Source organism: Ischnura elegans, chromosome 5 (assembly GCF_921293095.1).
Source record: "Ischnura elegans chromosome 5, ioIscEleg1.1, whole genome shotgun sequence".
NCBI lineage: Eukaryota > Metazoa > Arthropoda > Insecta > Odonata > Coenagrionidae > Ischnura > Ischnura elegans.
Genome location: NC_060250.1, coordinates 70,529,398 through 70,543,991, shown reverse-complemented (window position 1 = coordinate 70,543,991; position 14,594 = coordinate 70,529,398). Strand labels below are relative to the sequence as shown.

General features: G+C 38.6%; 1 protein-coding gene across 1 annotated transcript in view; it reads right to left on the bottom strand.

Annotated features, from left to right (window-relative positions):
- Positions 1 to 270: 270 nt before the first annotated feature.
- The window catches only part of LOC124159038 (T-box transcription factor TBX20-like), a 123,245-nt gene continuing 108,921 nt past the window's right edge, over positions 271 to 14,594 (bottom strand). The window contains exons 6-8 of the mRNA XM_046534528.1: positions 13,620 to 13,684; positions 6,432 to 6,575; positions 271 to 5,002 (exon numbers count right to left, since the gene is read on the bottom strand). Of these exons, the coding sequence (XP_046390484.1) occupies positions 4,735 to 5,002; positions 6,432 to 6,575; positions 13,620 to 13,684 (477 nt within the window). The 3' untranslated portion in view covers positions 271 to 4,734. The remainder of the gene's footprint in view (positions 5,003 to 6,431; positions 6,576 to 13,619; positions 13,685 to 14,594) is intronic.

Below are 14,594 nucleotides of genomic sequence, written 5' to 3'. Positions count from 1 at the left end.
ACGGAAAAGGAATACCTAGAACAAAATATATGGAACAAGTAAAGAGAGATGTGAAAGAGAAGAAATACGTAGGTGTGAAAAGATTAGCTGATAGGAGAACTGAGTGGAGAGCTGCGTCAAACCAATCCTAGGATTGTTGACCAGTGATGATGATGATATGCGTACATATTAAGTTCACTAACTTCAAATACTCACTTTTCGTTATTTTCCCATCTAATCCTACAAATCGACATTTAAGGAAGACAAAGAGCAAATAAGGTAATCTCGCCATTAAATAATTTATTTCTGTATTATAAAAATCAATACATATAAATCACCACATTGGCTATACTTCCGACAATAAAGTTATATATTCAGTGGTAGATCCCCCTGAATCATATACTTTATAAGAGTACAATCTTTAAACCACAATTGAGTTCTTAACAATTTAAAATTTCATTTTGGGCAACACTTGAAGTCAAATGTGAAACCAAACTGCTTTATATTTAGCAATGAATAAGACTAGTAATATGACTAATTGCAGTTTTCCTACCTCTAATTCTGTGCTGGTTAGAATTTCTGGTGTATAAATTTAACTATAGTTAATTGTAATATTTCTCCTCCTCTTTTGGTTATAAGCCTTCATTGCATATCTTGTAAATGAAAAGCATTGGAGAATTATAAACCGTTAACGTCAAGAATTTCATCCAACCCACATGTATTTTTCACTGCTAAGTGCCTTGGCTTAACACATTTGCAGTGAATAACAGGGATGAGATTTTCTGATCATATGATTTTAACCCGGGAAAGGGCATGCGGGGAGTAAAGGACACCCCATGGTTCTTCATTGACACATGGTATGTCCATCGTTGTATCAACAGTGTTGTTAGCTCTTTACCTTCAAGTCTCATTATACATTTTGACAAAATAAGTACTGCCAGTATCCCATAAAATTTTCATTCCGTTTCAGGACCAGAATGAGTTAAAGTGCCCTGGGGTGTCACCCACACCCCATGCGCCCTTCCACATTCCTCTTCTGAGTCATCGGACTTCCCCCAAGCTTTTTTTATTGCATGAGAGCAAATTATTTCTTTCTCTTTTAGAACATATGTAGAAAATTGTATTCAGCACACTTAATAAAATAGTATTTCATGCCTTGAAACATGATTTTGTAAAGTTCCTAGATAACACAACAATAATGGCCACATGTGGCCGAATTGTGGTTTACCCACGGCAAATATGGCTAAGGCTAGCCACTGAGCTTTCGCCGTAGTTTGGCTTGCCAAACACATTCGCAACTTTGGCCACACTTTGGATTGTCTCAGGAAGGCCGCAGATTGGCAAACCAAACATTTGTAAGCATTACAGTTGCTATTGATACAGGTGTGTTGGTGAGTTATTAAAATGGAAGTTTGTTCATTCTATTGTTATGAAGAAAGTATACTATCCATACTTAAGCCACATTATGGTGGGCCACACATTGCCAAAATATGGCCAGGGGTCAAAACCATTATGGGGCCATAATGGCAACCCACTATGGCCACATTGTTGCCATAATTGCTGTGTTGACAGGGTTAACATCAAATATATTACCGAATGTCAAATAACCAGCATAGAAAACTTCTGTTAAATACTTTTTTCTTCCATTATAAATTTTATGGTATTACATAGTGTAAAAGTAAATAGTTGGTATGAATTTCATTCGGTTGACCAATTTTAAAAAAAAGAACACAACATAGCCATATCATTCCAAGGAAATAAAAAAAAATTTCTTTGGGGTGCCTATCGAACACCCCATGCACCTTCTAACATTACATTTTGCTGCATGCCCTCTCTAGAGTTAAAGGTGATTTGCATGTCATACAAATATTCCTGCATGGCATCACCTACCCAGGATTTATTTTGCTTCCCTCCTCACTCTCACATATTATAGGATTGGGGCAGGACACTCAGTATATAGTATACATCACCTAACCAATAAAATGGGAATGTTATGTACTAACAAAAGTTTCCTGATGGAGGAACAGCTATCCTCTCCCTCTATCCACCTCAGCTTTACACATTTTTAAGGTAATAGCTGCAATAATCATATTTAATTTGGTAGGAAGTATGATGATTGATGTTCAAAATTCAAAATTTTCATTTTTAATGTCATATGGTTGCTTTAATATTCTGATGTCCATCAAAACGTAAAGAAGGCAGAATGTATAAGAAATATCCTGCACTCATGCAATCATGAATTAGTGCAAACTCAGAGTAAGGATTGAAAAGAGCATTAAGTTTTGGTTGCACATCTAGCCAAAATTGGGAGAGAAACTCTGAAATGATATGATTCTCTGCTCCACCATCCAGCCCTAATTATGTTGAGGAAAATGAAGTCCTTCATCATATCTGATACCTCATTCATGATTTTTTTACTCTATTTTTTCCTATGCTATCAAGTCAACTGATATTGAGGATGTTTCAATTGTCAATGCCCATTTCATGAATATACATTTATTTTCATGTATACTTAAGATATTCATTTATAGTGACTCTTTTAGCTCTTGCCTATCGTGGATATTGATAGGAGGTGAAGGAATAGGAGCTTTCTCCCATAGTTAAATATACAGTGCACTGAGATATTGCCATAAATCCCAGGACTTCTCCATTGGAAATAGCATAGTCTCAAGCTCTATGGAAATTTGTTTGATGCCCTTGGTAGAACTTCAGAATCTCCATAAGACATTTCCCATATCTCATGAGATATTTTATGGGTCCTTGCTGTATGGTCCAGGGGACCTTTACTCCAAGCCCCAGCCTGGTTAGAATGGTCTGACACTATGACCAGTTTCATGAACTATTGCTATATGATCTTGATCCAGCATAATATCTGATATGCTTGCAGGTAATGCCTAGTAACACAGTCTTTTGGACCAACGCTGTTTTTTGGTAGACCCAACAATGCCTCGTTGGGCCAACAAACTGTGTCACTAGGGTGGGTAGCAAATGCTTATGTCATTGTGATTAGAGCTGTTATGGTAGATTTTTAAAATGATTATTGAGTTTATGTTAATAAGAACATAATGGTGTTATTTTCTGATAGAGATGCCATAAATGAAAACGCTGAAAATTGAGTAGTTTGTAAAACACTAACTTGGTATTTCTAATGGCTATTGGGTCGTATAGGAAGGTAGTATCAAAATGGGACTGCATAAATTATGAATACTTGAAGCTCAGTAAGTGTAAAATCCACTCTAAGGCTTGCTGATTCTCTTCCATACATTATGTAAGTACATGAAAGCTGTCATGCCAGCAAGTATCTGAAATCTTGTTATTGACAAGTCTTATAGCCAAAGGATTTGAATAAAGATGGAAGTATAAAATTTAATTGATATAAAATAGAAATTCAAATCCTGCCAATAGGAAACTAATCTAAGTTGTAATACATATTTGTGTTGGTTTGCCTTACTCTCAAATTAGCGGTCATTTCATCTCTAATTGTGTATATTGGATTGAGTTCATGACAAATAGATATGCATGAGCTTGTCTTAATAATTGATGCCAATGTTGAATGGGAAGAGAAAATGGAATGGAAACAAGGGAGGCGAAAAATTTTATCTCCAATTAACTCAAGTCAAATGTTGGCCCTACTTTGTGGATGGTCATGACTTAGGCTATTTACATTCTTAAATACCTATATAACCGATTTGAGATAGAAATCATAGTGTCTATGTACTGTATGAGTTTGACTGGATTTTTTTCGGAGATGCGTCGTCCACAAATTTCTCTTAAGCAATTGCCATGAAATACTTAAGGGAGTGAAAAACTTCAATGCTAGTGTCAGAAAGATATTTTCAATTATCCATATCCTACGTTGTTCTATGAATATCAGGTAATTCTGGTTTTCCTTGGCTAAAATGAAAACCAGGGATAAGGACATAATGTAAAATACCTTCAGGATATTTCCACTGGAGTCAACATTTCCCTTAAATACCATTTAAGAAGACTAATGTGAATTAGTGTACTACATATCTCATTTTCAGTTTTTAGATGAACATCTAATTGATCATCCAGCTGTTGAAATTATCAATAAAATAATATTTGAAGTAATGACATTTTGTACCAATTGAATTAGTCTTGAAAATACATAGTTGACTTAGCAATCACACATGAATACCACGTAGCAAATTACCAGGATGTTAGCTACATATAAGGTCATTAAGACTTCATCTGAATAAAGCATCTATGCAAATTCCTTGACTTGACGTTTCCAACCATACACAGTTTTTTGTGCTAAGTTGTCATTTGAAATTAGTTTTCTCCTAAGAATACTTTCCCATCATTGTATAGACCAATGGTGGATCCCGAGAGAGGCTAGGGGGGTTATAGCACCCCAACCCCTTTAGGTATCCAATTTACATTACATAAAATGGTAATTTTGTTCAGCTGCCGAATATATACATGAGAGGAGAACCCCCTATCTCTCCCTTGTCTCTATCCTGGATCCACTGCTGGTGTAGTCTGTTGGTAAATTGGAGTTATAGCAATATTTATAGCAGGATTGATTTTTCAGACACTTAAAGTGTTCACTGCTGCTCAAGCTACCTATGTACCTCAAAATATGCACAAGAAATTAAGTTCACTGTTACACTATGCTTCACTGAGGCTTTGATACTAATTTTAAACCCATGATGCAAAGTTTTCCTCTGTTGCACTTAGTTATGGAATAGATCACCTGAGCACTTCACAACTTCTTCACAATCTTTTCCAATTTCACTTTAGTTTTGACAGGTCAATCACATCTGCCGGTAGATGTCCAAAGTGAGGAAGCATGCAATGCGAGGACGAAGACATCTCATGAATAGATGAGGGATGAAGAAGCGGTTGTGATGATGACCATCCATCTAGTGGTCCTTCATTATAAAGGCCAACTCCACGGGGTTGCCTCATGATGCCATCATATGGTAAAGCACTTTGAGGAGGAACAACGAACTTCACTGGCATGGTGAGGGGGAGCCTTGTGCAATAATACTGGTAGTCACTAGAAAAACATATCAGAAATATTTTATTAACTTTCACACGTTAATATGTAGGAGTTATTTAATTTTTAATTCATGAATGAATATCCAAGCTAGTTCCTTTAGGAAACAGATAAACTGAGTGCTGCATTGTACCAATCTTAGAATTTTAGTGCATGAATAAATTAGAAATAGAAATTTAAAATTAGCCAGCAAATATTGACATCATCCTGACATCATTGATAGTCAAATTATATTAATATCCCGACAGATGCATTCCATGGGTAGTCAGCCATTTCTCAGCAAATTTCAGTTGACGGCAGAATTTCGTAAGGCTGATGTTAACATGTTGCGTACCGGGGTTTTTAAATTCCAAGGAATGCCGATTTGGAAATATGTGCCTAATAGGGCGTGATGCTTTTGGTATAAACATGGTTAAAAAGCTAATGTTTAGAATATAACTTTACCCAATCAAACGTTACGATGCATCAATTCATTATGAATAACGAATAACAACTGCTAACGTACTAACGAATACATATTGTACGATAAACGATTTAAGTTTTTCCTAATGAATACTTCTGACAAATATTTCTCGGGTTTGCATCCAGGTTAAAGCTTTTATGCAAGCCGACGTTTCGGAAGACGACTTGTCTTCCATCCTTAAGGCTGTGCTAAGAAACACAGCCTTGAGGATGGAAGACAAGTTATCTTCCGAAACGTCGGCTTGCATAAAAGCTTTAACCTGGATGCAAACCCGAGAAATATTTGTCAGACATTTTGTATGCTTTAAAATTGTTTAGGTTGACGCGCCTAAATGACGAGAATTTTCGTCATCCGTCCGGAACGTTCGGGAAAAAAATGACGAGAATTCTCGCCATCCGTCCGGAACGTTCGGGAAAAAAATGACGAGAATTCTCGCCATCCGTACGCAACGTGTTAATAGACAGTGAAGAAATTCAGGATGAAATCAATGGTGGCAAACTCCAAGTACCAGCCCAAATCATCTGAAAACTTTCTGTATCAGATTTTTCTTCCTCCAAGAAAATTTATGATTTATTATGCATTCATCCGATCTTTAAACACTATGTTAGACAGGTTCAAATGGTTTCCAATACAATATTTTTCAATATTTCCAGGATGGCGAAGAATATTGCATGAGCTATTCATATTTGATCATTTTGGAACATCCTTTTTCAATAACAGCTGGTGATTTTATTTTTTTACCTATTTTTGATTTATGTTCATCTGGAAAATGTTGCTCACCCCTTTGAAAATCATTATGTTAGAAGCAATTTTACTCTTTCATTGTTTTCATTTGCACAGTGGGCCTTTGGGCCTAAATCAATATCTCTCTATTTTTCTCTCTTCCTACCAATTCATTCTTTAAATCTGGATTCTCTCCATTTCTCTCCTTAATTAACACTCTACCTTCATTACAGAAGATCTTACCTGGGTGATGGAAATCCTGGGATTTGAGGTGGTTGCATGTGGAGGCGATGTTGGGCATCGGAGAAATGGCTGCAGTGTAATGCCATTGGTGGAGGCGGAGATGGAAATGCCATTGGGCCCTGTCGGCACTCCTCCAAGACATCCCTAAGGAACAAAATAAAAACACGTTACATTTTAAATAAGCAGGCACACTTTATCTATTTTAAGTGATTCATACCATTACATACCAATCTTTGAATATTGCAAAGAGAAAATAACTTGGAGGAGTGAGTTATTTTGGGAGAGGAAATTCACCACTAGTCAGCAGTTCTGTGAGATATGCACTGAAACAGGGGCTAAGTGGAATATCTCTAAAAAAAATTAATGGACAAGATACACATGCCAATTTCATAAGCATTTTATTTTGAACTTCTGAAAGAAATATTAGCATCAGGAAACCACATTAAGTACTCATTTTGTAATAAATTTTGTACATTTTTGTACTTACTAATTGTACCTCAATCATTTAATTTAATATTAATAACTATCATATAAAAATAAATAGAATATTTATACAGTAATTGTTGCATTTTATTTTCAATCTCAAATATGAAAAGATATGTGAAACCCTTGTGCCCCCCACCCTCAGGAAAAAGTTCCTGGATCCGCCCCTGGTTGCTATGCTGGTGTCTTTTCTTGTCAAATTGTGATTGCGATGTTTTATACAGACCTGACAATGAGAATGCAGATGTCCTTAGCAGGTTGCTCCTGGAAAAGGAAGGAGAATAGGGTGGTTTCCTATTATTTTTTATTACCTAAATCGAAAGATTATTACTCCTGGAGTACGCATTTAACGCTTTTAGATTTTTAAATCACGATATCTATTTTTTACGATTAAACGAAAAGTGAAAATTTTCAAGCATGGGAAAACGTGACGGCTATGTAGGAATGCTGGGAAAAATACTGATGACGTATTTCTGGTTCCAGCTATCGTCGTGTGAAGTGACCTTGGGGCGAGGCTTTGAGCGCTGATACGACGCAGGCTGCTGACAGGTAGCAGAGTACCCTGCTAGCAGGTAGCACTTGGCGTAAATAAGTATTATTATTACCCTATCAAACGAAGGAAACTTTCCGACCTTAGCCAGTTTTAATAGGTGATTATTAAGACATTTTCCCTGAGCTCTGTGCCTCATGCATGCATTGGTAATCTCAGACGATGTAAAACTCCTATCTACTGGTAGGAGTAGACTAGTAAACTAGGTCCCTGTGACGTCACGTGGAGTGGCATCGCATGGGTGCCAATCTGGCCATTTTCAGATGCAGTTAAAATTGACCATTGCCATTCGTCTAAACTGGGATTTCTAAAGCCAAATAATTTGTATATTATGAATACACTAATGGTGGGTAACGAATCGCAATCAATGCTTTTCGTTTTATTTGATGAAGGAAACTACCCTATTATTCCCTGTCTTAGCAGGTGTCCCTTTACATTTGTACACTTTTGTACCTACTAATTGTACATCAATCATTTAATCTAATATTAATAACTATCATATAAAAATAAATAGAACATTTTCACAGTAATTTTTACAGGCTACAATACCAAGGCGAGAGCCTGCAGCACATCATTTCCCACTGACATCTGAAGCCATCACAGAAGCCATGTGGAAGGATCCTATGGTGTTGAATGTCCTGTGTGGAGTCCCACATGGCAGGGATTTCTCAAAAAATCACCCTGAGGTGCAGTGGTACCTGAAGGGTCCTCCTGATTCCTTATCCTTGATGAAGGGTTTTTTTCTTATAGGCAACCAGGTGATAATTCCTCCCACATATCGCTCACAAGAGTTACGAACTACAGGGTTGGCCAGGAGTTATGCATGGTGGCCTAGGATCGACGAGGACATTGAGTCCTTAATTAAATCTTGCCCCCAATGTTTTTTGCTGCAAATTAATCCACCTAAGGCACCCACCAGTCCATGAAGAGTACCTACCTACTTAACAATGGTCTAGATTTCATACTGATTTTGCAGGCCCAATATTGAGTAACACATTTTTGATTCTTGTCGATGCCATGTCCAAATGGATGGAGGTAGCTTTCACACGGGGTTCACTATCATCACAGACTACAATAGCAAATTTTCACTGCTGGTTTGCCACTCATGGCCTACCAGATGGGATTGTCACTGACAATGGACCTGCCTTCAGGCCTGCGGAGATGTCAGAATTTATCTGCAGAAGTGGTATTTTTCATTAAAAAAACTCCTCCTTTCAACCCTGTGTCTAATGGACTGGCAGAAAGGATGATGCAGAAGTTAAAAGTTTACATGTTGAATTGATAGCCAATGAATGGTAGGGAAAGCAAAGAATTACATGATGAAATGATGGTTGAAATGAGACATGAAGATGCGTTTCGGGGCACACTGAACCCAGGTGAAATAAGCCAATTAGCCCATACACTACTTCATCCATTCACTTGGTGCCATCCAGTGGTGCAGCGAGGGGAGGATTTTGGGGGATAAACCCCCACCCAAGGCTCACAGAAATTTTTAAGTTAAATCTATTTTACTTAATCGGATTAATATTACTTATGGAATAGTGCTATAATTAATAAAATATCCCTCAGAAGGCCGTAAAAATCACCATTTTGAGCCATTTATCTGAATTTTTTCCGGCAGAAGGCCTCTGCACCTCCTGCTTACCCTGGCGGGTATGCAATACCCCAAGCACCCCTGTATTAGTTGCGCCTGTAACCCCCCCTAGCCTTAATTCCTAGCTACGCCCCTGGTGCCGTCAAGGTAATCATATAAATTCACAGAAGGAAAAATAAAGAGGTAGGAACTCATAAAATGGGCAAATAAAATGGTGTTGTGGTTATCATGTTGCAGTAGGAAATCCCATTATAGGTGGGCTGATGAGAAGTGGGTAAGAAGACGGAGTTAAATCTCCTCCAGGCATACATTTTCTCCCCCTCAACCCTGAGATTACACTGCGGATTTTTAAACTCATAAATAAGGCTCATTAAATAAATGTATCCCTTGATATTGATATTATGAGGAGATTTACTACTGCCAAGGTAATTTTGCCATTTGTTTTGTAAGGGAAGGGTAGTAAAGGAATGGAGAGGAACCAAGGGTGAGTATTAGTTCATCACACAGATAGTCTGTAGTTCTGTTAGAAGTGCCCACAGGGATAAATCTGGGATCAGGCTACCTCTAAATGCAAAAATGGGGGTTGAGCTTCTACGGCCTCGGAAGATTAAAGAAAAGAAAATTCTCAATTGGCCGTATAATTACACGGCCAATTGAGAATTTACTTTTCTTTAAGGCTACCTCTACCTACAATGTTCTACCACCATCTGGGTTTGAACCCAGGCTAATGGGCAAGGGCGCCGACTTATAAAAAATATTGGGGGGGCCCATATCGGAGGTCTTTCCCCGGGAAGAGGTTAAATTCAAAGTTTGTCGCAGCACCCAAACACTACCATGATTCACACTACTAATTCAGTTAACCTGCTTAACCTTATAATTATTTGTTTCAACACACATTGTTGAATTTATTTAAAAGGTAACTATCGTCAAACATGGGAAATAAAAATTACCAATATATTTTTGTGATTTCACAAAGCATAACATAACTTAATTATTTTCTTGAATTATTGAGGGGGCTCCGCCCCCCCAAACGAATCTTTGAGGGGGCTCGGGCCCCCTCAGGCCCCATGGAGTCGGCGCCACTGCTAATGGGGTGGTAGGACAACATCCAACCAACCTCTTCAACTTAATGTATTTATAATTTTCTTCTTTCCCGGTAAACATCACGGAACGGCCTTTACAAGGGGGGTTTCAACATGTAAAAAGCACAACACAAACATCCATGCCCTCGATAGGGACCACCTACCCAGGTGGGATTCGAACCCGCGACCTGCAGGCGAGGACTTTATCCCACCGTCACCCAGGCCGGCCGGTATCTTTTCATCTGCTTCCACAAAAGTTTTACTGATTCCTTTACATATTCTCAAATCTGCTAATATGCACTAAAATAATATTATCCGATGAGATTATCTTGAAATAATGGTTTCCAAGTAAGAATGAGATGTTGAGTTACCCTTAAACGTCAAGAACTCATTTAAAACCGCCATAAATCTTAAGGCTCAATCTTGGACGCAATCTGGTAGCAGCACCATCCCATACTATCGTTCACAATATTAATGTAGATATTCCACTCCGATTGTCTGTATTTCCATCTTGGATTCCCACCCATTCGGGTGACGCTCTTTCAAAGACGCGCTCATAATTTTTTCGGTGCTAACCCGCGAGGTTACATAAATTGTCTTCGCCCTTTCTCCATCTCTCTCCTATGCACGCTTACATCATCTCCATTCATAAGCAGCACGAATATTAATACGCTTCGCTCGAAAAAAATACTCGGCGGCAAACCATCGTATCACCCCGGTTTCATGCCGGGAATCGGGTGGAATAAACGAGAACGACAGGTTTGCGTGTCACGTTTATCCTTAAAAAAAGGACAGCAGATATGATCGCGTTTGGTAAAGTAGAAGTTTTACTGAATGCGGGGGCGAAAACTAATTCCGAAACTCTGAAATGATTTTTTTAATACTTTTTTCTCTTCCTGAGAAATTTGTGACGTTTTTTTCCGCTTTAAATCCCTTTCTGTCGGCGGAAAAACAGGTGCCTCCGTAAATTGGAAAGGTTCTCCGCACGGGTGACGGAGGTCGTTTTTTTTTGGGGTGGGGATCAGAAAGGAAAGGTTTTCATGTTAAATCAGTTCGCGCGGTCCCAACTTGATCAAAAGATTAAGTTTTTCGGGCTCCCTCCCCACATAGAGACAGTCGGTGCATTACCGTGTCGATTGAATTAAGATAGGACTGCAGTGTGTGGGTCGCGAAGATGAAGGCATAGGGTTTAGGGTCCTGCTTAATCTGCTTCGTGGAGTAATTTAGATGCTTGGAAAAATCTTCTAGTAGCGTGCGCAATGGGAGTTTCATTTTCAAAAATGGAAATAAAATGAGCTATAAAATTCTAATTCCTTGAGTTTCCACGATAACTTCCTTTGAAAACCACGGAATGGCATGAGATATATTCCATTTCAATGCAATGGGGAAACTTTTTTGAATCCCTGATTCTATCGCGCCTCCTTCGTCTCATAATAAGCTTTAACAGCGTCGTAACGCGTCAATTTATTCCTAAGACGATGATACGTAACTAACGTACCTACTTCGTTTCTGGCGGCATATCTCGGCAAGGAAATCTTCAGACAAAATTGCTGTTTAGCCGATCAACTGCTTCCTCATGTGTAGCCAAAGTCGTTTCCTGGCGATCGCGAATCAAGCACGACATTTCACTCCTACATTCGCTGAAACTTAGATTTTGAGGATCACGCGCCATCCGAGCGTCAAAAGGTAACCTCGTTGATTGGATTTTCATCTCGGTGTGGACAGGGATTTGACGGGAAACCATGAAATTACCTATGACGAGAAAGTAGGTGATTGATATCGGCTTGTACCGGATTTAGCACAAGGCGAGGAAAGACGCTTTGAGGCCACGCAGGCTCAAGAAAAAAATCGAAAAATAATAAGAAAAATTATAGTTAAAGCGACTTTTCTAATGCCTTAAAACTCTACTTGGATGGTGATGGGGCAGGACAAATTACAAATTTTTACTATAAGTAATCTGGGAGCGCAGGATGATGGGGGGTGGGGGGGTGCAGAAGTTTGGCTGGATGGAGTGGCTAAAGATTTGTTTTGGGGCGGCCTCTTTGTCTATCTTACTTTGAGGCATTGAGGTTCTAAATCCGGAAGTGGATATCGCTCTTGCATTATTACCCTTGGTTTTGTGCTTTAATTAAAGGCCAAAGTGTGAATATCTTTTATATCATGGGTGGATTTAGGTCACTGCTATGGATGGAGGCATTCGCAATTTTCTGAAAACCTTGGTGGTATGCAACACGATTAAACAAAGGCGGAATAAGTAGGTATTTAGGATCTCCATTGAGGGATTAACTGACGTGAAATGTATATGCATTACGTTTGAACAGATGAAATGAATGACGGCGATCAGGGACGGATCCAGGATTTTTTATGAGGGGGGGGGCACAAGGGTCTGATAGGTCTTCTCATTTTTCAGATTAAGAATAAAATACAACTATTACTGTATAAAATATTATCTTTATTTTGATATGAAAGTTATTAATATTAAATTAAATGATTGAGGCACCGTAATACACAAAATTAAACGAACGTAATCATAACCGTATTAAAAACCTTGCCTATTTTTTAAGCGTCTGGGGAGGGCACCAGCCCCTGTGCCCCCCTCCTAAATCTGCCTATGACGGTGGTAGTAAACTACGCTTATGATTACGATTTTTCAATTTTCCCTCGAATTACGCGGGTGTAAAGAGCAGTCACCTGAGTAAATCTTTTTGTGGTGACAGGAATGGACTCGGTTGATTTTAACCAGAGTGGTTGCATTCACTCCATATTATTAATTTTTGTAGGCGTCACTCGATGTAAACAGTGCATGCTGAATGTTTCACTGTTGGAAGAATATTTAAAGCCTCATCACAAGTAGTGCTGATAAATCCGACTCACGGATAACTTCTGGAGAGAATTTCATTCATAAATACTGACCACTCCTTCATTCTTTGTCTTCAGATATAATATGTAGTACATTCATTTCTATATTGGGACCATTTTTCTCTCGTTTATTACTTCATTAATTTAAAAATCCCAGTCGGGAAATGATTGTACCTTCACTGGCCGAGAAACAGTCATACAAAAATGCCTTCAGATATATCATGATGTCAGCAAATTTCAACCACAAGTACACAGTTATTATCAATTTTACTTAAACGTTCCTCTGCAGTCCTCCGCAATGTGGACTTAGCAATCCTAGGTGAGTTTCAGCCACTTCATCAGTATCATTAATTAAACTCCTACCGTGACACCGCGTTTGTTTGAACGCAATCAAACAAACGCGGTGTAACGGTATTGTACAATGTATTCACCAAATACTTCAGAAAATTTCAATTGTCGTTTTACATTACGCCGATTACTTTTTTAACGAATGCCTATTCACTTGATGAATATTTAGAGAATATCAGCCTTTCTTCCTGTTAATTTTGCTCCTGTAATAAATTTGAGTGTATTGGGACGCCTTTTTTAATCAATTTAATCAGCCAAGAGGATTCACTCACCGATTTCTCGAAGCCTCGCGGAAGCCCTTAGCAAAAGGATTGCTCGCTATCTTCAGCCTGGTAATCTGTAAGAAAAAAAACTGTTTTAATTATTTGCATATAGTAAATTGCACAATTTACTTGAATGAAACTTGGTTAATCACGGAATCACATCTGAATAATTTTCCTTGAAAATCTCTCAGACCTTATTTTTTAACTACGTAAATGCCTCTTTCTCGCATTGTCTTCATTCGGTAAATGGCATTAACCCGTGTTTGGTGGATTAAGAGGTGGACTAATGTGAGGTCCCACTTTTCCTAATGATGTCCCCCGGAGAGAGGAAGAAACGTTGAATTTAAATCCACCAATCGCGGGATAACCAAAAGTTTTATCCATTAACTACGAGCTCCCTTACCCTGAGCGTGTAAAAATTCACCCGCACTTTGGCTAACTCCGGGGTGAGGTCTACTCTTACCTATCCTAAATAATCTTCGGCTTGGATCGTGAGAGAGAGTCCATGTCAAGTTGCACTAAATCGGGTGAAGCCTTAAGACATCCCTTAATAACAATGGCAGATCTACGGGGAAGGGGGTCAGGGGGCTATAGCCCCTCCCCATTGGATCGAAATATACACTAGATAAAATCGAAATTTTTGGAGATTTGGGGAGATTTACCACAAAAATATTTAGTTTTATTTTCGGGTAAATTTTACTGCCATAACGAATGGAAGTACGAATAAGTTTTAATTAAAAGCATATATGTATGCATCTTTGTCAAAGAATAAGCCCGTAACAGCTGTTTTGGAGCCTTGAAAATCCCAAATTTACAAAATTTCCGAACCCGTTGGCGGGGAGGAGTTCCCCAGACTCCCAGTTTGCCCCGGATACCCTACCCCTGTACGAGTGAAAATTCACTCGTTCTTTGGCTTAATTCGGGGTATGGTCTACCCCACCTATCCTGAATAATCTTCGGCTTGAAACGATGAGAGAGAATCCA